At 46.9% G+C, this 25702-nt stretch overlaps 4 protein-coding genes across 7 annotated transcripts in view; 3 read left to right on the top strand and 1 right to left on the bottom strand.

The window, feature by feature from the left end:
* Positions 1-978, top strand: part of LOC135249893 (cornifelin homolog) — a 5439-nt gene extending 4461 nt beyond the window's left edge. Inside the window, exon 4 of the mRNA XM_064325569.1 lies at positions 498-978. Coding sequence (XP_064181639.1) covers positions 498-701 — 204 coding nt within the window. The 3' untranslated portion in view covers positions 702-978. The remainder of the gene's footprint in view (positions 1-497) is intronic.
* The window catches only part of tifa (TRAF interacting protein with forkhead associated domain), a 12691-nt gene extending 5568 nt beyond the window's left edge, over positions 1-7123 (bottom strand). Inside the window, exons 1-2 of one of the 3 annotated variants that reach the window (XM_064325567.1) lie at positions 5043-5345; positions 1624-2355 (exon numbers count right to left, since the gene is read on the bottom strand). In XM_064325567.1, coding sequence (XP_064181637.1) covers positions 1624-2355; positions 5043-5051 — 741 coding nt within the window. In that variant the 5' untranslated portion in view covers positions 5052-5345. Of the gene's footprint in view, positions 1-1239; positions 2356-5042; positions 5346-6880 lie in introns of those variants that run through there. The other 2 variants (XM_064325568.1, XM_064325566.1) reach the window with 2 other exon arrangements.
* Positions 6373-17918, top strand: alpk1 (alpha-kinase 1). Of its 2 annotated transcripts, none has more exons than XM_064325562.1 (14): positions 6373-6537; positions 8029-8139; positions 8642-8796; positions 9144-9342; positions 9695-9754; positions 10173-10259; positions 10613-10689; positions 10915-11010; positions 11427-11531; positions 11648-14174; positions 14636-14783; positions 15119-15281; positions 16121-16307; positions 17174-17918. In XM_064325562.1, exons 1-14 carry the CDS (start codon positions 6513-6515, stop codon positions 17350-17352), a joined length of 4119 nt encoding a protein of 1372 aa, XP_064181632.1. In that variant the 5' UTR covers positions 6373-6512; the 3' UTR covers positions 17353-17918. The 2 variants fall into 2 exon arrangements, with proteins under 2 accessions (XP_064181632.1, XP_064181633.1); XM_064325563.1 differs by having other exon boundaries at positions 8006-8139.
* A 634-nt stretch (positions 17919-18552) lies between these two features.
* cnpy3 (canopy FGF signaling regulator 3) lies at positions 18553-24252 on the top strand. Its single transcript, XM_064325574.1, has 6 exons — positions 18553-18767; positions 19123-19249; positions 19823-19919; positions 20561-20683; positions 21064-21196; positions 21469-24252. The coding sequence occupies exons 1-6, from the start codon at positions 18662-18664 to the stop codon at positions 21765-21767; spliced, it is 885 nt and encodes a 294-aa protein (XP_064181644.1). The 5' UTR covers positions 18553-18661; the 3' UTR covers positions 21768-24252.
* Positions 24253-25702: the final 1450 nt, after the last annotated feature.

The following is a 25702-nucleotide window of genomic DNA, read 5'->3' as shown; positions in this document are numbered from 1 at the left end:
TGTCTGCCTGCCTACCTGCCTGTCTCCCTGCCTACTTGTTTGTTTGTCTGCCTGCCTGTCTATCTGTCTGTCTCCCTGCCTGCTTGTCTGTCTGTCTGTCTGTCTCCCTGTTTGCCTGCCTGCCTGTCTGACCCTGGTCTGCAGGGGACGGTGTGTAATGTCTATCTGTCTGTCTCTCCCTGTGCCCACAAGGCACGGTGTGTATTTTCTGTCTGTTTGTCTGTCTGGATGGTGTGTAATGACTGTCTGTCTGTCTGTCTGACCCACAGGGCATGGTGTGTAATGACTGTCTGTCTGTCTGTTGGGACAGTGTGTAATGACTGTCTGTCTGTCTATCTGTCTGTCCCACAGACCACGGTGTGTAATGCCTGTCTGTCTGTCTGTCTGTCTGTCGCTGACACGCAGGGCAAGGTGTGTAATGACTGTCTGTCTGTCTGTCTGTCTGTCTGTCTGTCGGGACGGTGTGTAATGTCTTTCTCTCTGCCGCCGCCCTGCAGGGCACGGTGTGTAATGACTGCTGCGTCACTACCTGCTGCACGTGGTGCGTTTGGTGCCAGATGGCCCGGGAGCTGAAGAGGCACCGGAACCCCGTCGTCCTGACAGCCGCCCCCCTGACGGCCGCGCCCCTGGTGGCGACTGCCCCGTATTCGCCACACCCAGCTCAGCCCCTGCCACCGGGGCTGTACCCAAAGCTGTCATAGCAACGGTGCCATAGCAACCCGCTCCCCGAGACAGCTACCAACCCCTCAGTCTGTGCCAACTGCTGACAATGACTGGTTTGGATTGTTAAGGCCTATGCCAAAAAAAATTAAGGCTTGATGATTTCAGCAAATGGTAAATGAATGCTTTGATCCAAATTCAGTTCATCCGCCAAAATGTACAAAAACTGATCACATTTGAAAAGTGTATGCATTACACGTGTGTAATTATATACATGTACTTAAATAATCATAGCAATAAAGCTAAATATATGCATCACGTTAATGGTCGGTACTTTTTTGTTATTTGGTTGAACTCCAAATTCCACCTCCCATCACGAGAGAGAGAGAGAGAGAAAGAGAGAGAGAGTGAGAGAGAGAGAGCACAAGGATTTGAGGAAGGGGGAAAAGGGGAAGAGAAAGAGGAAGTATGAAAGAAAGAGTGAGAATCTAAGACAGCGAGAAACACTTCATCCATAATGTGGCCTAATTCATACTGTATGTGAGGGTGAGTGCATAATTCAGTCAAACACGGCACAGCTTATTCTGCGGTTCTATTTATAAAACTACGCATGACAATTTAAAAATATTTAGGGACAGTACAGGACGACCTTATGTTCACATTCACAGTATGTTACGCCTGCAAATTCCATTTTTAAAAAGTACAAATTAAATCACTAAATATATGTATGCTACAGATAAGTAAAGGGGATGGGAAGAAGGCTCAATCTTGAATAAAAAACTGTCTAAAAGCTGCTTCCTCTAGGTCAGGGTTACTCTTCCCTTTTCATTTCACCTAACATCACTTGGGCATCTTCAGCTCCTCCCACATCTCTGCAGTAATTCACTTTCCCGTTGCCGGCTGCCCCCTAAGTTCACGCACGGTCACTGGGATGAGGGATGAGCGTAGGGGAACAGGAGGAGCCTGAACGGAATGTTCTAGTCTGTTCCAGAGTCCTGGGCGCTCTGGGGGGCACCCCACAGCCCCGAGCGAGGCCTTTTTCCCGGGGGGGGGGGGACCCTCAGGACAGGTACGTCTCCTCGTCCGTCTCCAGGGGGGTCTGCGGGGAGGGGAGCGAGGGGCTCGGCGGCAGCTGGCCGCCCCCGTCCACGACGGGCGCCCTGCAGGGCACCCCGTCCCGCCGCCGAGCTCCTGGCAGGGGGGCGCGGGCGAGACGCAGAACTCCACCTCGAAGGCGCCCAGGCCGTCGCCGGGCTCCCGGCGGACGAGCAGCTGGTGGTCGCCGAAGCGCACCAGCGCCTTGCCGGGCAGCTCGGCCCAGTGCAGGTACTCCAGCCGGGCGCCGTTCACCGACAGGAAGCCCCGCCGGCTGAGGTTCTGCACCTGGAAGAGCAGCTCGGAGCAGCGCGGCGAGCGGAAGGCCTGGATGGACAGATGCTTGCGGGAGACGCGCTGGTCGGCCAGGATGAAGGTGCAGCTCTCCTCGTCGCGGCCCAGCCGCAGCGGCTCCTCGGCCGGGTGCTTCTGCCGCCGGTTGAGGGGCATCAGGGCGTAGACGCGCCCGTCGGCCTGCTTGGGGTGGTAGAGCTGAACGTGGAGGCACGTCAGGTACTCCTCGGTCTCGGACGAACCCTGCATGACAGACGGTTTCTCTTCCCCTTTCCTGTCAGCGCCGACCCCGGAGTTCCAGTAACCCTGGAAAGAGCAGCACAGAACAACAGGGGGGGAACCTCAAATACAGTCACAAAGGCCGATTTTACAAAACAGGGAGAACTTGAATGATGTTCAAGAAGAAAAGAGAGAGGAATAGAGAGATTAAGTTATGAAGTCTTAAAAGAAGAGGGGTCGCAGGAGGGAGAGAGAGAGAGAGAGAGAGAGAGAGAGAGAGAGAGATAGTGGGAGAGAGAGATTCTCTCTGAGTAGGACATGTAGTGAGAGAAGAAAAAATTGAGCATGAAGAGAAAGAGAGCGCTAAAATGCCAGAGAGAAGGAGGCGGAGGTCACACAGAGGTCAGAGGTCAGATGTGATGACACGGTGGCCCTGAGTGACACATACATACACTCCCTATTGGGCCCATATGTACTCTCTTAGAGTTGAATTAACACTGGACATTTTAATGTGTGTGCAGTCTCTTGGGGCTAAAGACCAACAAGTGAGTAGCCTACTCTGATTGGTGCAGATGTCCTATGCATGTAACTCTGCTGATTGGTTTGACTCATACTCCCTCCCACAATGTCCAGTGTTAATTCAACTCTAACAGAGCATAAGGAGCCAACAGTAATATTAGAGTAAAATGTACATTTTAAAAAAATTATTGGATTTACTTAATAAAATTATGAACAGTGGTTGCACACAATATTATTTAAGTATATTTGACTTGTACAAGTACTAAATCAGTTGATGTCACATTTATTTAATAATATTGTGTGCAACCATTGTCCATAATTAAACCAAAGATTAATTTTTTTGAGTGTACTCTGCACAGAGTTGATTTTTTACACTGAACGATTTACTGTGCGCATCAGAGAAATAGCTTACTTCCTGTTACAACTTCTCAGATTTGCACCAACCTTTGACCAAACCCCAATTTCCTGGAAGAAACGCTTGCAAAATGCGTTTCCTGTCACAATAAGTAAGTTTTATTGGGCACGAAATGTCTGTATGTTGAACCATGCTCTCATTCAGATATGTAGGCAATGTGGTGTTGCAACATGTAGGCGTGTCTTACTGTAGAAGTGCACTATGTGTGTGTGTGTGTGTGTGTGTGTGTGTGGGCATGTGCACCTGTGTGTGTGTGTGTGTGTGTGTGTAGAAGTTTTCAAAGACTTCAAGGGATTTTGATAATAACTTCACAAATGTAATACAATGAATAGTTATAAATAATAACCAAAACAACAGCAGTAATAATAATAATAATAATAATAATAATAATAATATGCGCATTAAATGGCAGAACACTCACCTTGACCACTACCGAACCGAAAGGATCTACCTTTTTCATCACGCCGGTTCTACCTGGTTCTATTTTGTGGGTGTTAGATTACTACGAGCTGACCCTAAACACAGTTACTGAGATCCAGGCTTGAAAATGCGACGTGTTGCTTAGCTACAGCATGGCCTGTTCTCAGCCTGTGTAACCCTAAACCCATCTTGGGATCGTAGTTCATCTCTTTCACCTTTTCGAATTCTTTCTCATGTTGACATAGAGCATTCTGCTGCGTGACAAATATGTGGACACAACGTGTCCCTCCAACCTTCATTCATTTTATGTTCATGTCTTATCTTGATGATGCAACATACTAGACTGGAGAAGCACAGTGTTCTTTAAACAATTAATGCTAGTTTCTACGCAAAGGTTGTGCTTACGCACAGCATTCGACACCGCACCACATATTTTTCCTGGGTGTTTTTGCATTTTCTTAACTTCTTTTGTTGACAATCTTAATGTGACTATTAGTTTAAACGTTTTTTTTTTTACTTCATATTTTAAAAAGTTATTCTGATGACGGGTACTGACCATTACAGCTGAACATAACAAGCTCGCGCTTGCTCACAATCGATGTTTAACAATAGTTCAGATATGGACAATTAAGAAACAAGTTAAGATTTTACACAGCAGTAATCTTTGTCTACATTCACATGACTTTGACTCTCAGGTGTATATTGTTTACAGGCTTTGTAAAGAAATATATACTTTGATGTCCACAAATCTTTGATAATCTGTAGCCTACGATCTATCAATACTACAGCTGATCTGCAGATGGCACGTGCAGGAAGACTAAGAGATCTGCAGTTCAGTACGAAAGCAATTGCCCAGACCGAACTGGGTAGCATATGTCATAAGTAATCCACAGAAAGCTCCAGGTAACTATTTTATCATTTATAAATTGCCTTTGAGCAGGCAAATTCATGACTTATTGTAACGTATGGTAGGCTATCTCTCTTGAAAGAATTGTTCGTTCATGGTTCATTTTGATGATACGACAACAAAGATATGGCTATCTCTCTGGCACTTGACAACGCCGTGAACCAAATAATTTCTTCATTTTTGTCATTTGGGCCGGGATTAAAATCGATTAAACATCTGGAACTAACGGATTTAAACTCACGGTTATGAGCATTACACAACCACATGACCACATTATATAGCTACGTGTTGTCACAGACAAGTGAAAAAGACATAAGCTTATCGCAGACGTTTCTTACAGTACGTAGGCTATTCCCTTCTCAAATGTCATAAACTACATGAAAGGCGGGAAGAAAAAAACAACATCTGAACCAACAAAATAACTGGTTACATCATACCTATGAGTAATCGAATAATGTTACTCTAAAGGGCTACGGTCATGCACGTTCCAAACAAATGTAAATAAAAACGTACCGTTATCATAGATAAGTCGTGATTGCAATTTCAAAGTGCCTTCAAGACGAAAAACTGCAGTCATTCGATTCTGGTAATAACTTGAATGACAGATTACCGGAAAAGAACGTCGGTCTCTAGGGTAGCTACTGTATAGACAAATACTGCATCAAAAAACTGCGTCTGTCCGGGGAACAAAATTAGGCTGTGCAAGAGCACACATCGAAAGAAACATAACAGGGCAACAATCAGCTATACTCTGACTAACAGGAAACGGACAAGGGAGGGATCATCGTGACATCATCGTTGCTCATGCAACACCTCTCACGAGGGCACGCGGCGGCGCATTATTTTTTAACACTCTGATGGGAAATCCCGGAATTTCCCAACTACACACCACGCGCCGTTGCGCCGCTTGCTTTCCTACAGGATGCAAGTTAAACTACGTGGTCGTTCCCTGCGCTTGGAACTGTACTTCCCTCTAGGGTTTTCAACACACTTGCTTCTGGTTTTGGTTATACACTTTGTTGTAGGCTACGTCGCTCTGGATAAGAGCGTCTGCCAAATGCCTGTAATGTAATGTAATGCTTTCAACGCCCTTTTCACTGTTAAGTAGGGTCTCTGGACTCGTGATGCAACGGTGAAAACACGGACTCGTGGTTTTAACCCAACATATACTGATTGGAAATATCGATAGGGTAGGCCTATTAGTCGGAGTATCAGGGTGTTAGAACTCAAAGAAACATGGTTTCCCAGTTCCCGGAAAATGTAACCCAAACACTTCATGTAAGGGAATGGGCATGTGATTGCAGATCATAAAACGTTATAAATTGTGATTGTGCAAAAGGCTTGTCGCTGGAACTTAGTTTGCAATCCACAGAACCTTGAAAGTTGAGAAAACTGAAAAGTGGTAATGTAATCAGTAACTTTAAATTTTTTTAGTTGGGAGAACCATTTTGAATTTTAAAAATTCATTTTCATTTTTTAAGAGAAAATGAATGGCTAACAATGGGACGCTGTTCTCTGTCAGTCTGCTGTGCATGTGCAACTCGTTTTTCCAGTGATGTCATGCAAATACTTAATTAGTACACCGAATTTAGTTCGTAGACGTAAGGGATAGGCCTACTTTTATAAACTAATTTAAAAAATAGAATCTTGGTGGATCTAAGATGGTATCTGACGTATGTGAAAGGGAGAAAGGGTTTCTAAATTTGAAGAAAAAAAAAAAGGTGAAATGTTGCAACCAGCTCTGCAGTACCCCCAAAGCAATTTTTGTAAGGAGAATTTCCATGAAAATCAGCGACGGTTTTGGCTGTACCGAATTCCACGTGAGTCAGCCTTGTCTGTTATTCAAGGAAACCGGAGAGCGTGCCAACCTACCTAGTCTGTTACGCCCAACCAGGAAGTCACAGTGCTCCTGTCTAATTTTCACGGCTCCCTCCGGGATCGATTCTTCGGATACAGTGGGATACACCCAGTGACAGGCTCTGAATGTGTCTGGGATGTTCTTTTACGAGTGAGTAGCTTACAAACGAGTCTCATTATTGTCAGCCTGGCAAGGCTGATAATGTGAGTGGAAAACAGCGAATGGCAGTATAACGTTAGCTAAACGTCCTATCTTGTTTACATAAAATTGCGATTTGGGCCGCACAATGATTTCGTTTATTAGATAGGCCTCGCCACGCGGGCTTCACGAATATGTAGGCTCGACCTACTGGTTTTTAAATGAGCAAAGTGCACTTATTTAACTTCGTTTACATACTGTACAACAGAAGTTAATCTCGTATAACAACCTATATATCTTGTCCACAACACATCGGCGTTATTTCATATCATCACTTTACAGAAATAAATCTTACCTTGTTTATATTCCGGAGGTGGTCAGTGATTACAGAGCATCCTCGCTGACAGTCTCTAAATTTCACGTTTCTTTCAGATAGACTACTTTTTCCCCCTTATTCTTACACTTCCGCTTTCACTTTCGTGTGTCAGTAAAGATGGCTTGTAAACTCAGGTGCATTTTCCGGTTTCCTTGTAGGCTTTCTGATGTTTTGACTACGAGTACCTTCACGTAGGCTAGTTTAGTTATTGTGGTTTTACACACCGACCAGGTATAGGACTCTTTGACGCTGACCCTTATCTTATATGCGACTGTACTGTCCTTGCCATTCATGTTAATATTTAAAGAAGATACGTGATACTCTTTGAACAATAGATGGCGCTCATTGATAATTAGCGTATAATGAATGTAATTTACCGTTTCACTTCGGTCCTATATAAAGTCCGTTAATTTTGTGCTGAAATATGAACTATATGCTATTCGATTCAGTGGCATTTTTGTTTGTGTAGCGCTTTTTACCGAGACAGAGTTACGAAAACGCTTTACCGGGAAATTCGGGAAGACCAAGCGCGAATGCCCCCAAAAAAGGTTAAAAAAAACTCCCTCCCCATTGAGAAGAAAAAACACTTCACAACTGGCAAGAAAAACTCCCTTGTGACAAGAGATCTGAGGAGGTGCCTGGCTTTAGGACAGGAGCCTATTTTCGGCGAGCCTGCCTGGTGTTAGTAGTTAAATTTGGTAACAATGGTGATGGGGTGGAAATGCCTAATCTATCAGAGAAAAGGACGATAGTGGTTGGGCAAATTATAGCCCAAACAAGCTGGTAAAACAGACAGTCAAAGCAGAGAAGTGTATATTAGTATTCAGATCCGAAGAGCAAGGCAATACTTCTAGGCCTCCAGGTTAAATCGTGGAGTGGGCCTAAACCAGGAGAAGGTTAGGGCTGGAGTGGTCTGTGAAATCTGGATAGAGGTAAGGGGCAGAAGCTCCACGTTGGTTCTCTATGCTATGAAAAGCCCGGTCTTAATAATGGTAATACAGGTTTAATATGTGATGTAGTGTCATTGAGCCTGTGCCTTTCTCCTCACCTATTTGCTTTTGCTTTTACATCGCATCCATTTATACGGCTGGATATACACTGAAGCAACGCAGGTTAAGCTCAAACAGCCATGAATAACCAGGACGTTGTGGCGATGCTGGAGGAGTGCTGGCAGGCTGTGGCAGCTGGCCCCCTGGAACCCACCGATGAGGCAAAGGAGGGGTTCCGAAGATGTAAAGGTGAGAGCAGTACAGATCACCAGCAGAGGGCGCCAAACTCCAGGTCTTAATTTCCAAACGATTCCTAATTCGTTTGCTCCTTGTTATGGGTGAAAAAACATAAATGCCTGGCCCGCCTGGCAACCTCTGGTTAAGGCCGTGTCCTGATCAGCGCACTTGCCTACTATGGAGTATACATGTTGAGTACACTGGATGAGTGGGCATTAAGTGGGCAAAATCTTCTCTAAACGTAGTGTACTTGAAACTCCATGGTGATATATGTATTTGTGGGGTTTCTTTGAGTGTACTCGAGAGCGCAGGTTTCAGGAACTAAACGACCATTTTGGTCCCAGAAAGACTCCCTTAAACCATTTTTTATCTCACAGTCGCTTTTAAAAAACGAGGCGCAGCTTCGCTGTCATTTTCACGCTAGGGCGCCAAATGCTTTCAGCCGTGGCGGTCCTCCTCCCTCCCTCCTCTTCCTCCTTTTTCTGACCGTCACCTCTGACCCCCCCCCCCCCAGCGTCCCTCTCCGCCGAGCTGAGCTCGCTGCTCCAGGACGCGGCGGCCATGAGGTGGCCCTTCGTGCCGGAGAAGTGGCAGTACAAGCAGGCCGTCGCTTCCGAGGACAAGGCCACCCTCAAGGAGCTCGTCGGCGGGCATCTGCCCCAGCTTCTGGTAACAGGGCTTCGCTGTGTCCACTGTGTCTGGTCATGACCCTACGTAACCGTGTAATAACCCGTTGTAAACCTGTCGATAAGTCTGCATCAACCCAGGGAAGTTACCACCTTGAGTACACAGGCCAATTGACTTAGTCTTAGCATTACTTGCCATCTCTTCTGTTTCCCGCCAATTACACTACATGCATTTAGCAGACACTGTATCCAATTATACAGCTGGATACAAACTGAAGCAATGCGGTTTGAGTACCTTGCTCAATGGTACAGCCTGGGGAATCGAACCTGCGACCTTCAGGTTACAAGACCGGCCGTCTTACCCATTACGCTACACTGCCGCCCCCGCAGACCTTCATGAGGGCGTCCATTTTAGCCCGGGAGCCGGTGTGGGCGGCCTCGGTGGTGTTCCTGGTGGACCGTTTCCTGTACTGGGCGGACACCTCCAGAAGCCTGCTGAAGATCGCCGAGGTCCTGCACAGGCGCTACCCGGCCACGCCCATCGCCCCCCAGCTGGTCATCAGGCAAGCCCGTCTCGCCCTCAACTCTGGTGAGGCGACATCTCTGCCTGAGGAGAATAAGCTTGGTCTCCTTTCGTAAGCTATACAGACCTCATTCTCATTGGAGAATGACAGCACTCTTGGATTTTCAGCACTCTTGGATTTGAGAATACTGACCAATCCGTGGCTGCTGTCTACTTTTATGAATAATTAGAACGTTATATTAATGCTGTGCTGTTTTGTGTTGGTGTATGTATCACTAACCTCAGAGCTCACTTCAGATGTCAGTACATATACCAACACATATCAAGCCCATTGGCCAAGCCTGGGTTTTGCATGCAATTCTGCTGCGTGTCGAATGTGTTGTGGTGATGTTTCATGGATGTTTTTACCTGTCCACAGGTAAACTTCAGAAGGCAGAGTACATTCTGAGCAGCCTGATCAACAACAGTGGAGCAACAGGTACATCTCTCTGTGAAAGTGTTGAATCAGACGTTTTTGGAAAATTCTGTGAAATTTCAGTCAGTCTTTTTGAGTGCAGTAATGGAACAAATGAATAGCTTCCTGAGCTGGTCCACACATGGTCTAAACTGGGCTGAGCCAGGTTTAGTCCTGTTTACTTTTCCACCTTTTTGGAGGGGTGTGAATGGGTGTTGAAGGGAGTTTGAATGAGTGTTATATGATTTATTTCCTTAGAAAATATATGCGTGGTTCTCCAGGTTGCTTGATGTGTCAGTTACCTTTGTGTGTGTGTGTGTGTGTGTGTGTGTGTGCGTGCGTGAGCGTGTGTGTGTCTCATCAGGGGTGCTGGATGTGTGAGTTACCTCTGTTTGTGTCTGTGTGTGTGAGTTAACTCTGTGTGTGTGTGTGTGTTCTCCAGGTTGCTGGGTGTACCATGCTGACAGTGACAGAGTTCTCGTACAGGCTGTCAGTGTTCAGATACGAGGGCAAGTGCTGCAGAAACTGGGTAAGATTCTGTGTGCGTGTTCTTTCCATACTGCATATCTAAGGTTTGTGTGTGTGTGTGTTGTGTGTGTGTGTGTGTGTGTGTGCATGCCAGCACCACACTTGAGTCAGATATGCGTTGAAGTATTTCAATTGTTTTCTAATCTTTTTTTTGTAAAAATATTTGAATATCGTGTGAATCCTCCAAGATACAATGCATTGTGAATGGAAATGGTTTGGGATTCTGAAATGTTTGTAACTGTGAAAATTCTGTGTAGGTGCACGCATTTGGTGGATCTTTGTGTATACGTTACATTAATGCACGTGTCCTGGCTGCACATGCAAGTTGTGAAAACGTGCATTCTTTTCTTGCAGGGATGTGGGTCGAGGCTGCAGAGCTCATCTGGGCATCTCTGATTGGCTTGCATGCACTCCCTGAACCAGACAGAAAGGTGAAATCAAATCCACATTTAGTTCTGCACAGTGCAATATGAAGCGTTCACAGCACTTTCACTCCCAGTGAAATTCTCAGTCATGGCTCAGGCATTCAGAGAGGGCAGCTTTGCAAGTTTTTTGGGCTGTCGGTTTGAAATAACGGTGTATAATCATGCTTTTTTCACGTTGCCCTAACGTGGCCTTTTAAAGGGGTTAAGCGGACCACATCTTTTTCGTTGCAGGGGATCGGGGCGTCTCTGGGGCTGCTGGCGAACATTCTGGTGTCGATGAGCGACGCAGATTTCCAGGCGTTCGTCGCAGGTAAACAGGTGGACCAGGTGAGCGAGGGGAACTGGGAACTGGGATGAGTGTGGAACGGGTACCGTGTTGTTTTAATCATGGCCAGGTCACACTGACAACAGATCAAAGTAATTCAAGACTTAAAACTTCAGACCTAAAAACCTGAGGTGGTGAAATACTATTTGACTTTTATTTTTCTTGTGTTAATGACCTCAGTCTCTTCCGTTTTTGCGAAATAAAGCCTTTGGAAGTCACGCCTCTCTTCTTATACAATATGTATACATAGCCATTGTCTATAAAGTAAACTTATGCTAAATTAATGCTGCTGTTTGGCATTGGATCGCCTAAAACGTGAAGGAATTTTAACTGCCTTTGTTGATTAATAGGCATGTATTTGTGTTTGTATGTGTGTGTGTGTGTGTGTGCGTGCGTGTATGATCTTTTCCATGCTTAGCGCTTACTGAAAGAGAGAGGTCATCGCTTACTGGCAGCAGCCGAAGCTGCCAAAATGGCCGTGGTGTACAGCCAGTATGATTCCCTCTACGTGCTGACTGGTGCGGTGGGTAGTCCGGCGATGGGTTGCTGGGTAAAAATGCTGTACGGTGAGGAGTATGACCTGAGTATAAGCAGGCCTTGAGTTATCGGTTAATCTCCCTCTCTCCCTCTCCCTCTCAGGTGACCCAGGGGACTTGTCTGTTGGCCTACAGCTTCTTGCCAGGGTGTGGCGCCGCTGAGAGGGAGGCCGTCCTCACCGAAGCCAAGGAGGCCTTCGAGATCGGCCTGCTGACCAAGCGGGAGGGTGAGGTGGTCACCAGCAAGCAGGAGCTGCACACGCTGATCAAGGCGGCCTACTCTCTCACCGTCACCCACAGGTGGTTGGGCTCTGCTCGGGGGCAGGTCCGCCAGGCCAGCCAGGAGTGCCAGAAGGCCGTGGAGAAACTGCACGCCTACAGCGCCGCGGGCGGCGGGGAGCGGGACGCGCTGGGGACCCAGGTCATGGGCCTGGTGGGGCGGGTGAAGGCGGTGCTGGGCGTCGAGCCCTTCGCCAAATCCGACGAGCGGTCCTTCGTCCCGGACGGCTACCGCTCCGCGGAGGAGACCCCCGTCAGGTTCTCGACGGACCGCTTCGCAGAGGCGATGGGCAGGTTTCGGAAGCACCACGCCTCGGTGTGCCAGGCTCGGAGGACGTCCTGCAAGGCGGCGGCGTCGTCCAGGAGAGGAGTCCCGGGCTGCTCTGGCCCCTGCGTCACCGCCATGAAGACCACCACCGCGGAAACTCTGGACACGGACGGCGCCACGGAAGACCTCCGACATTTCGCGAATGAGAACGGGCCTCCGGGGAGAAGGTCGGACAGACGGACGGACGGGGGACACGTGGACCAGCAGTGTTCCACTGAGCTCAGCGATGGAGAGGAGATCAGTGGTGCCGCCGGCAGTGAGGAGGGTGGATTTAAAGGAATGGGCAAAACGAGGTCTACCCCCCGCTCTCACGGAGACGGAGCCGCTCCCTTCGCTGATGCCAGGACGAGAAGCAAGGACAGGGGCGGCGTGACTCGCGCCGGTCGGAAAGCGGAGAAGAAGTGGGTGGATCAGAAGTGTCTCACAGAGGTCAGTGACGAGGATGATCGAAACGCCTCTGCTGAGGGCCCTGGACCTTCGGCAGGACGTGAAGGAGAAGGTGCGAGCGGGCACAGAGAGAGACCTCGCACCTCCTCCGGAGGCAGTTCGGCCTTGCCCTCTTCCTGGGAGGCCATTTCCTCCTCGCCTGACACAGGAAGTAAGAAGGCTAGAGCCACCACTCGACGGCCAGTGACAGAGTGGGCGGAAGTAGGGATGGATCTGCAGGGTGATACCAAGGACAGCGATGAAGAGGACATGAAGGCAGCAACAGGCAGTAAAGGTTGTAGATCTAGTGGGGTAGGCAATGCAATGACTTCCCCCAGGTCTCTGAGAAATGGTCCACCTTCTTTACTTGATTCCAGAGGGATACGCAAGGGTAAAGGTATCGTGACGCATGCCAAACAGAGAGTGGAGACGTGGGTGGACCAGCAGTGTGCCACAGAGTTCAGTGATGAGGAGGTGGATGGAGGAACCAACAATGCAGGGGGTGGGTTTAAAGGGATAGGCAATGCGGGGACTGCCTCCAGCTTTCTTGGTGACAGTCTGGGTTCCAATTCCTCATGGCAGAAGCTCTCTCTTTCTGACACTGGGTCTCCAGTCAGCGGTGGAAAGCCTACCAGGAGACCTTCTGCCAGCCACACAGAAGAGGGGTGGGTGAACCTGGACTGCCCTGAAGAGGTCAAGGACCAGGAGGAGCTTGGTCAGGCAGGGCGTGGTTTTGAAGCAACGAGGAGAGCGGGGACATCCATCAGCTCTCTCGGTGACAGTCTGGGTTCAAGTGCTTCTTGGCAGAAGCTCGGTTTCTCTGATGCAGGGTCGCTGTCTAGCAATGGTAGAGGCGGTTCTGGCCCCACTGCTAAACAGAGAGCGGATGTGTGGGTGGACCCCCAGTGTCCAACGCTGGGCAGCGATGAGGAGGACCAGGGGGACATGGGATCCTTGCCCCCCGTGCGCACGCTGAAACCAGACTACCCAGTCAACGGGCTCCAACCTCACCCATCGAGGCCCCCCTCATCCGCGCCAAACCCGGTCCCAGGATGTAAAAACAGGGTTGGGTCGGAGGAGGACCAGTCGTTTCTGCTTGTTGAGCTCCCTGGCGGTGGGCATGGTGGGACACCCAGGACTAGCGCCCCGACGGGAGTGCCTGCAGGTGACGTGGCCCTCAGGTGTGGCTCACGCATGTGGGATGTAGACCCCGCCGCAGAGACCGAGGATTACGTGCTGGGGGACCTCAGCATGTCCGCCGACTCTGTAGACCTTGAGGCTTCTGCTGCAGGGCTTGGTGGCCCAGGACATTTTGCAGAACCGAAGACTTTCGGGACCGTGGGAAATGCGGAAGGACGTGACGAGCGGGACCTTGGGAAGCTCTGTCTGGATGACTACCGGCAGCCCTCTGACAATAATCAGTCACATGATCGGTGTGTTGGGACGTGCATGCTGTGCAGCGAAGTCCCTGAGTGTTCCCCCACCCTGACGGAGAAGGATTACAAAGCTCTTCTGTCCGGTGTGTGTCACAAATGTCTGCTAAGCAGACTGGACATCAAAAAGACTTTTAGACTGAGGAAACACAGGACTGCCTACAGTAAGCTCCTCTTTATCATTTTTTAAAACAATGTAGTTCATTTGTACATAGCCTTGGGGAAAGATGTCCACAGCTTGATGCTGTACTTCAACACATTTAGTTTGAAATAGCGTTAAACTGGTGTTAAAGTGCAGATTGTCTGCTTTAATTTGAGAGTATTTACATATATATCAGGTGATCTGTGTAGGAATTACAGTCCTTTTTATACACAGCCCCCCCCCCCCATCCCATTTTAGCAGACAACATACTGTATGTTGTACTTCATTGGCCATTTTAATGTGCTACATAAAGTGAGTCGGTGGTAGGAGCAATACTTGAATATTAGTTGTAATTTTCTATGATCGCTGTGAACCATGACTTCTGAAGGCCGTGGTTTACTGCAGTACAGTAGTCTGGTTGGAGCGTGGTGCATATTTTTGCCCAATCCCTGTTGACGGTATTGTCCCGTGCTTTTGTTCCAGGTGCCCTTCTTCTGAAATACTCCAAGGTGTCTGATCGCTGGACGTCCCGAGAGACTAAGGTGTACATTGGAGACCCCTTGGGGAAACAGGGCTGCCAAAGAACGGCGTTTTGGGTGCAGATCCTGCACCAGGAAGAGGTTCTGGGCAGGTAAGCAGACAGACAGGTCGCTGTTACCGCATGACCACACGGTCCAGATCAACGTGACAAAAGACCTCAGGACTTGATTGGCTAAGCCAGTAATATTTAACAACCAAGCTAATGAGCTATGATTTCATAACACCAGTGCAATACTGCTTTTCTTAATTTTTTGTACAAAGCATCATTAAACATGATAATTTCTTTTTTGATTTTTTTTGTACTGATTATTTTCAGCATTATAAAGGTTTATCATTTACCATGTTTATCTTTAATTACTTGTGTAAGGTGTGAGTAGGTACTCTTTGGCCAGTAATGCTGGACTGTGCATGGCTCAATGTTTTCAGTTATGTCGGGAAGACGTACCGATATGAAAAAGAGATCCACTACCACCTGAATGACGTGGAGAGACAGGTGACGGCACAGTACTACGTGACAGAGTTCAACAAGAGGCTGTACGAGAAGAGCATCCCTGCTCAGATCTTCTTTATTCCATCTGAAGTGCTGCTGGTGAGGTCCTACAGGTCAACTGTTTCCTGTTTCTCTGTGCAGCAGGCCAAGGGTCATGTTCTACTGTCGCTATTTTACATGGATACTCAAGAAGATTAGGCATGCTGGGAACACAAAGTCGCAAGACTAACCTATACCTGGGTTACATTGGGAATTAGTAGGACAAGAGTGAGGCATTCTAGGAATGTATGGGGACAACCCCAACCCTACAGTATGTTGTTATTGAATGAGGACGGAAGCCATCTCTTCCCTCTCACTGAGAGAAATTGATGCTTTTAACCCTTTGAAGAGTAGGTGTTTTGGAATGTTTTTTTTTTCTCAAAAATTCTAAGTCAGAGTTCTAGAACTCCATTGTTTTCAGTTACTATTAGTGATTGTTACATTGGCATTAGAATGCTCATTCCGATCAATATTTGTGATCTCACACCTTAAAGGGTTAAAGCTCTGTAGGACTATTAATGTGGTTAAGTAGTCAAACCCCTTTGGGGCTAATGTACACCAGGATCTGGGCCGGATAACCCTGTTATGGACTCACCACTGGCCTGTAGTTTTTGTCACTGACTAAAAATAACACAATAGAGCACGTCTTTAGGACAAGGTCACATTCTTCAATTCGGCCTTGGGTCTGCTTGGGCTGGCTGCCTGGGGGTTCAGTAGACTGGTGAACAAACGCAATAGGATAGAAGTCACTCTGCATCACTCTACAGTTTATACACCAGGCACAAGCTGTCACGTTACATGGGAACTTAAAAGACACAAATGATTCTTGTTTCTGTGTGCGTGCTGGCTGGCTAGCTTTTAAAAGCTGTCCCTGCCTGTTCTTTTGTTTTTTTTTACAGATTCTAGAAGACGATGTCATCGCAGACTGTGTGACGGTGGAGCCCTACATGCTGGGGGACTTTGTGAAGCTGACCAATAACACCGTCTACACCAACCGAGAGTACGAAGCCACAGACTACGGCGTTGCGTTCGGCCACTTCACCTATCAGCTCTCCCGTGGCACAGAGGTGGTTGTGGACTTGCAAGGTGAATGCACAAGTGTGTGCGCGTGTGAGTGTGAGTGTGAGTGTGTGTGTGTGTGTCTGTGTGTGTGTGTGTGTGTGTGTGAGTGAGTGACTGTGTGTGTGTGTGTGTGTGTGTGCGTGTGAGTGTGTGTGTGTGAGTGTGAGTGTGTATGTGTGTCTGTGTGTGTGTGTGAGTGTATGTGTGTGAGTGTGAGTGTGTGTGTGTGTGTGTGCGTGTGTGTGTGTGTGTGAGTGAGTGACTGAGTGAGTGTGTGTGTGTGTGTGCGTGTGTGCATGAATATACTGTTTAATTGTAACCACAGTGATTTCCCTACCATCTGTATGTGTGTGTTCTGGCCCCTCCTCGTGTCCCTCTTATGGGCTGTATTAGTGTGTGTATGTACATGTGTGTCCGTACATGTATTTCATGTAAACGTCTATGCGGCATTAGCCACTCCCCCCACTGCATTCCGTTTACTAGTAAACTTTTTCGTAGAACTTACTGTTATGAAATCTGCATGACTGTAGTGTCTGTAATTCTGGAGTTCTAGGGCGACATAGCTCAGGAGGGTAAGAGCGGCTGTCTGGCAGTCGGAGGGTTGCCGGTTTGATCCCCGCCCTGGGCGTGTCGAAGTGTCCCTGAGCAAGACACCTGACCCCTAACTGCTCTGGTGAATGCGAGGCATCAATTGTAAAGCGCTTTGGATAAAAGCGCTACATAAATGCAGTCCATTTACCATTATAGCTCTGTGTACGACAGAGCAGGACCAGCAGGATTCCGACGATGTCAGAGGTTTATTCAGTGCGGGGGGGGGGACTCAGTCGGGCGCCGTGTCGTTTTCTCTGGCGAGGGTGACTGACGGACCCCCGGTCTCCACGTGTCCACAGGGTGGGTGACGGACAGCGGGAAGGGGCTGACGTACCTCACCGACCCCCAGATCCACTCGGTCCGGGAGGGAGGAGCCCGGTCGCGCCGTGGGGAGCGGGGCATCAGGCAGTTCCTGGAGAGCCAGCACGGCCCGCGGTGCAACGACATCTGCGAGGCCCTTTCCCTGGGGGCGCTCTAGTGACCCCCCCATTTTCAGGCTCGTTCCTGCATCGCAAACACTGGCTCCAACACCATCGCAATGTAGTCTTTGTGTTAATGAAGACTTTGTGGGCGAACGCTACTCTCCAGTGCAGTCTTAACATTCTAACTGTTAGATCTGGAACCCCTTCCTCTGGCCCTGGCACGAACAGATGCAAGGGGCCCTGGGAGAAACCAGTCTCCGCCTATGGTCATGATTCACGAATCTCATTGGCTGGGACACTCGTCTCTTGCTGCGCTCGATTACCAATCACGTGCGATGGAACACTCTAATGTTAGCCCGTGGTCTAGACTTCGTCGCTGGCATTTGCCAGAGAGAAGCGCAGGAGAGAAGGAGGACAAATTCTTGAGGCTCATCTCCATCACCACATAGCCAAAGGGCATCACCCAGCCACACTGGACAGCTGAAACCTAAACCAAGTCTTCAGCAGCCAATCAGATAGATTTATCACAACTTCAAAACTCAAGCATATAATCATCATAGTTTGAGCATAGTATATTCTCAGCCTGTTGTAAATGATGTGTAAATAAATGTTTCTGTTACAACATGTTCTCATTGTATTCAATTTAGTGGGATCTATGACTAAAAGTCAACTTAAGGGTAATTATAATAAATTATAATGTTAATTCATAAACTGGTGCCCTGTTATTGGTGAAAGCCCTTTAACCCATCTTCGCTCTATGATACGGTGGCTAAATATGATACTCTGTACCCTGTAAAAAAATTACGACCAGTTTAATTTTTTTTGTGAACTGAACTCACAGTCTTTGGATTCCTAATTACCATTGCAGTCCTAGGTCTATACTGTACTAAAGCTGCGATACAACCCGTTAAACATAGGCTACTAAAAAAATGGAAATGCTAAAACATCCAAGCGTTTACAGACTGTCACATCTCGTTATGCTATTACATTTACTGACTTGGTTAAAGTGACCTTAGCCAGCCCTGAATGTGTACATGTACTGTTCTTACAAAAAGAAATGACTCGAAACAAAATGCGAATCACGGTCACTTCTCCGTAAAAGATGTTCACCGCTCACATTTCCCTTTCTTGTTTCCCCTTAACTGTGCTGTTGACTGCGCATGTCTTCTGGCGCTTCTGCGATTGGCCAAGCGATGACACTACTACGCATTTGATTGGGCAGCAGGTGACAGCTGCGTCTGTACCATTTCGTTACGGCGGATGTGTTCGACAACAGGAAAGCAAGCTGCACTTGCAGACGGACAGAGAAGATGCACTTTAGTTTAGCTGGATTTTTTGTAAACCTTCGCAGATAACGTCGCCATTATGAAGAGCGTAATGTTTCTGAGTGTGGTTTTAATGACTTCGGTCTCCGAAGCGGCTAAAAAAGGTGACGACGAAGAATGGGTGCATCTGCCAGATAAATGCGAAGGTAGTAATCTTCACTCTTGCTGCTAACGAGTTATAGCTACCTGGTTTGCGAAAACGGCATGTGGCTGCATCAAGATTTAGCTATTAATTTAGACTAGAAATTGCGACGAAATGTTTGTATAATGTAGGCCTATTTTATAGCTAGCTGTAGGTTTGACTATTTGCGCGCGCAGTCCCCGAGAGTGGTCATAGCTAAAAAAGAAGAAACGAAACGGCAGAATAATGAATGAGGGTCCACGGCTCACATGTCAATCATTGACATGGAAGCCACATTAGTTTTGTTGTTTTACGACCTTTATATGTTCTTGCATTTGTTACATTTGTTACTTATTTATTGTGGATTTTGTCTCATCCAGTGTGTAAGTTTGTGAGCATTGAAATGAAGTCTGCGTTTGATGAGACTGGAAAAACCAAGGAGGTCATCGATACCAATTACCGCTTCCTCGATTCGAAGGGGTCGCCGCCAATCAAATATGTTAAATCGTAAGTCTGTTTGTCACTATCATGCTGTAAGAATGACGATAACCTGTCCTTCTTTCAGCACCTTGCCGACGTTTGTTGTGGGGTTGCGTTTCACGTTTAAATCCCAACTTTAAACTCGGGGTGTAGCGCAAGTTCTGACCAAAATTAAGGTTTGACAGTTATTTGTCACTAGGCCATAATATTGACGTACTGTAGTTTATGAGCTGACCCTGCCTGAAACCTTACGTTTTCAAAGTTTTAGGTGGGATGCACCTGTATTTAGCAGTGTTTTAATTGTGTGTGAAGTCGCACAGTGTGTGAACGTTGTCAGCCTCTTGTGTCACGCAAAATTACTGGAGGTGCAGTTATAATGCGAAAGTTAAATCTGCAACGCCATTCAGCATGCTGAATTTGAACGCGCCTTCCATCGCGTAATGTCCCCACAAACTTAAAAAGTCCTTCTCCTTGGCAATTTTTCCTGAACACGAAGGAATTGTCCACCGCCTTCATTCTCATGCAGACGGGAGATACCGTTCTCTGAAGAGGTCTTCATGATAATTTACCGTATCGCCCTGTGGTCTTTGTTTTGAACAGGGACATCCGCTTCATCGAGGTGGTGGAGAACGTATGCCAGAGGCTCATGGAGTACAACTTGCACAAAGAGAGGACGGGCAGCAACCGCTTTGCGAAGGTGAACGAGCCGAGGGACCGGAATTACACTCGAAAGGGGGGAAACATTTTCTAGTTCAGTTTTCTCATTTAGAAAGTATTTCTGCTTTGTGTTCCATCGTTGGTCTTAAGTGCACTGTGTTATCTGCGTCTGCTAAGCTTACACTGGTGGCAGTGTGCTTGTCATAACATGTCACGATGCTCTACACCTCTGTGGTGGTGTAAAAGCACACTGATCCTGTACGCTTTGTAAAGGAGAGTTCAGAGGAAACGCAAACCAGAAACATCCCCAGTGCTAAATGCATCTATGGAGACAAGCTGGAGAACAAGCAAATTCTGTCACTGGAGAAACAGCGCCCTCTGCTGGTCTTAATCATGTTGCTCACAATGCACATCTTTAATACTGTCTTCTTTGAGAAAGATATCCTGTGATTCACTGTCTTGAAAATTGGGTCTCTCTCTCATGCACTTGCTCTCTCTCTCTCTCTCTCTCTCTCTCTCTCTCTCTCTCTCTCTCTCTCTCTCTCTCTCTCACGCACTTGCTCTCCCTCTCTCTCTCTCTCTCTCCCTCCCTCTCACACGCACTTGCTCTCTCTCTCTCTCTCTCTCTCTCTCTCTCTCTTTCTGTCTCTCTCGTGGCTCCTCTGTTACTCTGCTCTTTAGGGCATGTCGGAGACCTTCTCCACGCTGCACGGCCTGGTCAATAAAGGGGTGAAGGTGGTGATGGACATCCCCTATGAGCTGTGGAACGAGACGTCCGCTGAGGTCGCCGACCTTAAGAAGCAGGTGAGGTTTCCCTTCTCCTCCCCCTGCAAACTGCACACTTTTGGGGGAGGGGGGGGGTGTCTGTGTCTTACTCTAGACAACCATAGATACAGACTGTGTATATGTAAGAACAATCCCTAGATATGCTTAAGTACTTTCTTAACCGCTACCGCAGAGGTAGAGTTATTATCTTGGTGTGACCGTGCCATGCACGAGACTGGCATTTGGCCTGATATTTCATGCGGTATTTAATACGTATATGTGTGAAAACTGAATGGCGTTGTTCTACAGTACTGCAGGGGAAAAACTCTGTGGTTGATGGAGTTAAAGCAGTGAACGGTGGCCGGGGTAGCTTTAATGCAGCGCACGCGTGTCTGTTCCTGCGTTTGTGTTTGTGCCAGTGTGACGTGATGGTGGAGCAGTACGAGGAGGTGATCGAGGACTGGTACAAAGGCCACCAGGAGGAAGATCTGACCACCTACCTGTGCGAGAAACATGTTCTGAAGGCAGGACCAGGACGACCTACTGCCTACTGTACTGTCTGAGTACACAACGATCCTGTGGCTTCCAGCTCAGGCCGCATTGCTGCGCTATGTTAGATCTCGTCTGTACATACTCGGGCATTAGCAGACGCTCTTACCAGCTACCACTTACATAGCATTACTTGTTCCTTTAGGGATATACTGAAGCATGAGGTAAGTACCTTGCTCAAGGGACACGGCAGTGTCTTCCGAATCGACTGGACCTTCGGTTCAGCCCAGTTCCTCCATGCACTCCGTCCTCTGTGTTGTGTGTTTTTCTTTAAGCCTGCCTGAACGAGAAGTGGGCGGGCAGGAAGGGAGACGCGGCGGCCATCGGCGAGGAGAAGAAGAAGAAGAAGGGGAAGAAGGGAAAGAGCAAGGAGGGCGAGAGCGCCGGCCAAGAGACGCCGAGCAAAAAGAAAGACAAGAAAACGAAGAAGAAGAAAAAGGCCAAGAAGGTGGTGGTGGTGGAGGAGGCGACGGCGGCGGCCGCCCGCAGGGAGAGGAGGGACGGCGACGGACACACGACGGAGGAGGACGTTCAGAAGAAAGCCCCACTGCGCACTGAGAAGACTGAGCTCTGAGCGTGGGAGGAGCTTACTGCCGGCTCTGCCCCTCCCCCACTCGATAGGCCACACCCACACTTCAGTCATTGCCCCTCCCACTGCTCCTCCCCCTTCATGTTCTGTCTGTCTCTCAGGCTGTGTCCCACTTTGCGTACTACTTACAAGCGCACAGTAGTATATGCTACTGAGGATACTAGCGAGTGTGTGGATGATTCGATTTTCGCACCGTGACCTTACTGCGTATATGTATGTGTTTGCCCCTCTAGCCTGTAATATGGCACGTTCCTTTGTTGAGGATAGTTATCCAACTTTCAGTGAATTTTAAAAAGGGACCGTCAGTATTACTGGTCAAGTGTGAAGGGGGGGTTGGGGGAACTTGTTGCTTCGTTATGTTTTTACAAAATTTTCACGACGACCCCTTTCTTTATTGTGATTTAAATGAGGAGTGCTAAATGGCGTGCTTCTTACACCTAGCCTGTCTCTGAGCCCCTGCTGCAGGTCTTCGTTCGCCCGGGTGCGAAGGCTCGTGCGCAGGCTCGTGTGCTACGCTCGTTTCACGGGCTTCATTGAGTTTTGGAATAGCGCTCGATAGGTCAGCTGTGCACTTCCATACTTCTGCGGCTTCTGGGTAGTATGAAGACTGTAGAACTCAGCCCTGCATTAGCTCTCTCTCTCTCTCTCTCTCTCTCTCTCGGTGAAACCAACGGGTGTCGGACTCGTTTCGCTCTGGACCAGTGTGTGTGTGTGTGTGTATTTTCTTTCGTTGCAACGTCTGCTTTAAATTAGCTTATTAACCCAAACCTTTTCTCAGTAACCATTTTTTGTTTAAAAAAATAAAAATAAAAATAATCTGTTTGTTCCTGCATACTGATAATTGATTAATTGGACCAGGGGAATTGTTGGGAGCAGAAAATTAAGCACCCACGCTAGTCATCCAGAAAGTGATGTCATCCATCCTTTCACTCTATGCTCCTCCCACTTTTTCACCCTCCAGAGCTTTCTGTGTGTGTGTGTGTGTGTGTGTGCGCGCGCGCGTGTGCGCTTTTTAAAGCTCCTCCCCTCAAGGGCATCATTAAGAGTGAAATATGAGTGACTGCAGCTGTTCTGCGGAAATGAAGATGCCACACAGTCGCCTGACTGACGGCAGTTTGTGGTGCTGATGATGCTCTGTGGACTGTACAGGACGCCCCCCCCCATACGCTGCCCTGAGGCACAGCCCAGCCAAACTGCCCCCCCCCCCCCCGCCCAGTGACGTCTCCATATCCCAGTCTAACCAGGCACATTCATACACTGTTGCAGACGTACGTCGCAAATGAAAAAACCTCGTTACAGGAGGGAGATGCAGGTGCTGGCGGTCCGTTTCCTCCTTTGGACGTAAATCATTGTCACTGCGTTGTCAGGACCGAGTGCTCTGGGCTCAGACTGCAGTCGTGATGGTAAAAGTGTGTGCTTTTAATTGGTCTCAGCCCAAGCCAGTTTTTTTTTTGGTTGTTTTTAAAATAAATTAATTGCTTTACTGTTTTTGGCATCTCGCTTTAGCTAAGGGTAATTTGACGTTGCAGTATAAAGACCCGTGTGTGTTTAATACAATCATTCTGTGCAGGTGAACACCCAGGTTTCCATCAACAGACTGAAGACCAGGTGAATGTAACTCAAATCCAATCATTTATTTACTCAGACTGTTTGTTTCCTTTTTGGCAAATTAATTTTTTTTTCTCCGGACTAGATACATTTAAAGAGAGGAAAGGACGCACTGATTTATAATCCTTAATCAAAGTTAAATGTATTTCTGCCTCTTCAATCTGGCTCTGCTGTTTCTGAGATGCATTGAGACTACTGGTCAGTCATAAATGAGATGATTTATTAAGAAGCAATATCTAGTTACCCATAAAGTTTCTGGGCTAGTGAATCATGGCCAAACCATTTTACACCCAGAAGAGCAAATAGAATAAACTTTTTTAAAATGGAAGAATGCCACCAAGCAGACATTTTAATGATGACGTTGTTCTTCTTCAGTGTTCCCAGTGTTTTTCCCCATTTCTTTTTGTACCGCTGATGTTTTTTTTTTCCCCCAACTTGCTGTGAAGTATTCCAGAAGTGACCCGAAAAGGAGTCGTTTTGTTCTTTTCCATTTTGTTTACCCAAATCCGCTGTACTGCGTATAACTGTTGTGCGAAGCCGTGGGTCGTAGTCTTGGTCAAAACAAGAGGCGTGCCGTGTAGCTGATTTGGGCTTTTCGTGCAGATTGTGAAAGTGTGAGTTGGTACGCTGTCCAAAATGGAGTCTGTGCGCCAGGTGGCCTCTTGACCAGTTTTAAACGCGCTGAAGATGTGCTCTGTAGTTTCACACAGTGCTGCTGCCTACCTGTACCAATGTGGAACGGGTGTATGAAAAGGTGTGGGTTATTTCTGGAGAGTATTCCTTCACGCACAAGTTTGTTTCCCTTTTACTTTGCATCGTGTGAATAAAATAAAACGGTACATAAATTGTTTTATACCCCGAAGCTGTGTCTGTGCTGTGTTTGCTTGCCTTGTGGCCCACAGACCAAAGTTATGTCCTTATGTTCACTTTAAAATGTGCTGTCACTTGGAGCTCCTTGAACATGACTGAAGGTCTTTACAGGATGTGCTGTCTGGCTGAGATGGAATACTATAGAAAAGAAAGCATAGGCTTATCTGTAGCACTAAACGACCTCAACTGAAAAATTATATTTATCTTCCTTCCGATTAATGCCAACTTTCAACTGAGACCATTGTGGTTTATGGTAGGACTGTTTAAAAAAAAACAAAAAAAAAAAAAACACTAATTCAGAGAAACAAAATATTACACTTTTTACTATATATAGTGACATATATAGTTAGCACTGTTTTTATTATCTGTAATAATGTTATTTTTACGCTTAAGTTACTGCTGCTCATGTTTTCCTGAAGATAAAAATGCTGGGAAATCGTCTGCCCTACACTAATTCAAAACAATTTGGAAGTCTGCCAGGGACAGTCATATTTATGAAGTATTTGAAATGTGTATGGGAAAGTATGTACTTATATTACGTTAATACTTCAATTACAATAGACTTTCGAAATACTATATTTAAAAGTAGTTGAAATGTATAAAAATGCGTTTTAGTCCAGTAGACTTGCACATCCTCAGTGTGACCACTAGATGGCAGGACATTTCTGAATTTTTAAATTCGTTTTCTGCAGCCTTCTGTTCGCGAGGACACGGCTACTACAATAGGCGAAGGCCGTGATTAGGTTAGTATCCACAGCATTTTAACTACTCCACTGGACTCAAATATATTTTATGTAAATATTTTTTTGAAAGTTAAAATGTATGTTTAACTATTACAGTTACGGTTATTAGAGTTAGGGTATTAGTTGGCTAGTACACAGGGTACTTTGTATCAAAGTAATACAGCTGTAAAACCTCTATAAACAGATTATGTCATGAATCTTCACAAAGTGTTTTTTTTTTTTTGCCAGATTAATGAATAACTTAAAAGAATAAAATATAACTGCATAATAAAAAATATATATTCTTGCTTCAAATTGAAAGACCTAACAAGAAATAGATGACCCCCTGAAGTTCACAGATGTTTAAATCCTATTAAAATGCAGAAGCAGAACAGCTATGAATGTGTAAATCTTAACCAAAGGCCCGACCCATACTCTCCTAAAAGAAAGTCAACATATGTCAGTCTTTCCTGTATTGGTTACATCATCACCATGCTCAGAGAAAATAGGGTTCGGTGGACTATTGACTTTCTTCTCTTTCCAGAATATGAACATCTGGCAGCAAGGTGTTTGAAACTAAGACAGTGGGGGCACAGCTATGTGTAACGTTTTTAACAACCCTTAATTTTTATGCTAAAAATCCTGCACCCAACCCCCTCTCCGTTTCATAAACCATTTAAAATGAGCGTGTTTATTTTCTGATTGAATGAATGATAAACA

Source organism: Anguilla rostrata, chromosome 3 (genome assembly GCF_018555375.3).
Source record: "Anguilla rostrata isolate EN2019 chromosome 3, ASM1855537v3, whole genome shotgun sequence".
Taxonomy (NCBI): domain Eukaryota; kingdom Metazoa; phylum Chordata; class Actinopteri; order Anguilliformes; family Anguillidae; genus Anguilla; species Anguilla rostrata.
The sequence above is the reverse complement of the archived record's forward strand: the minus strand, read 5'-3'. Positions and strand labels throughout refer to the sequence as shown.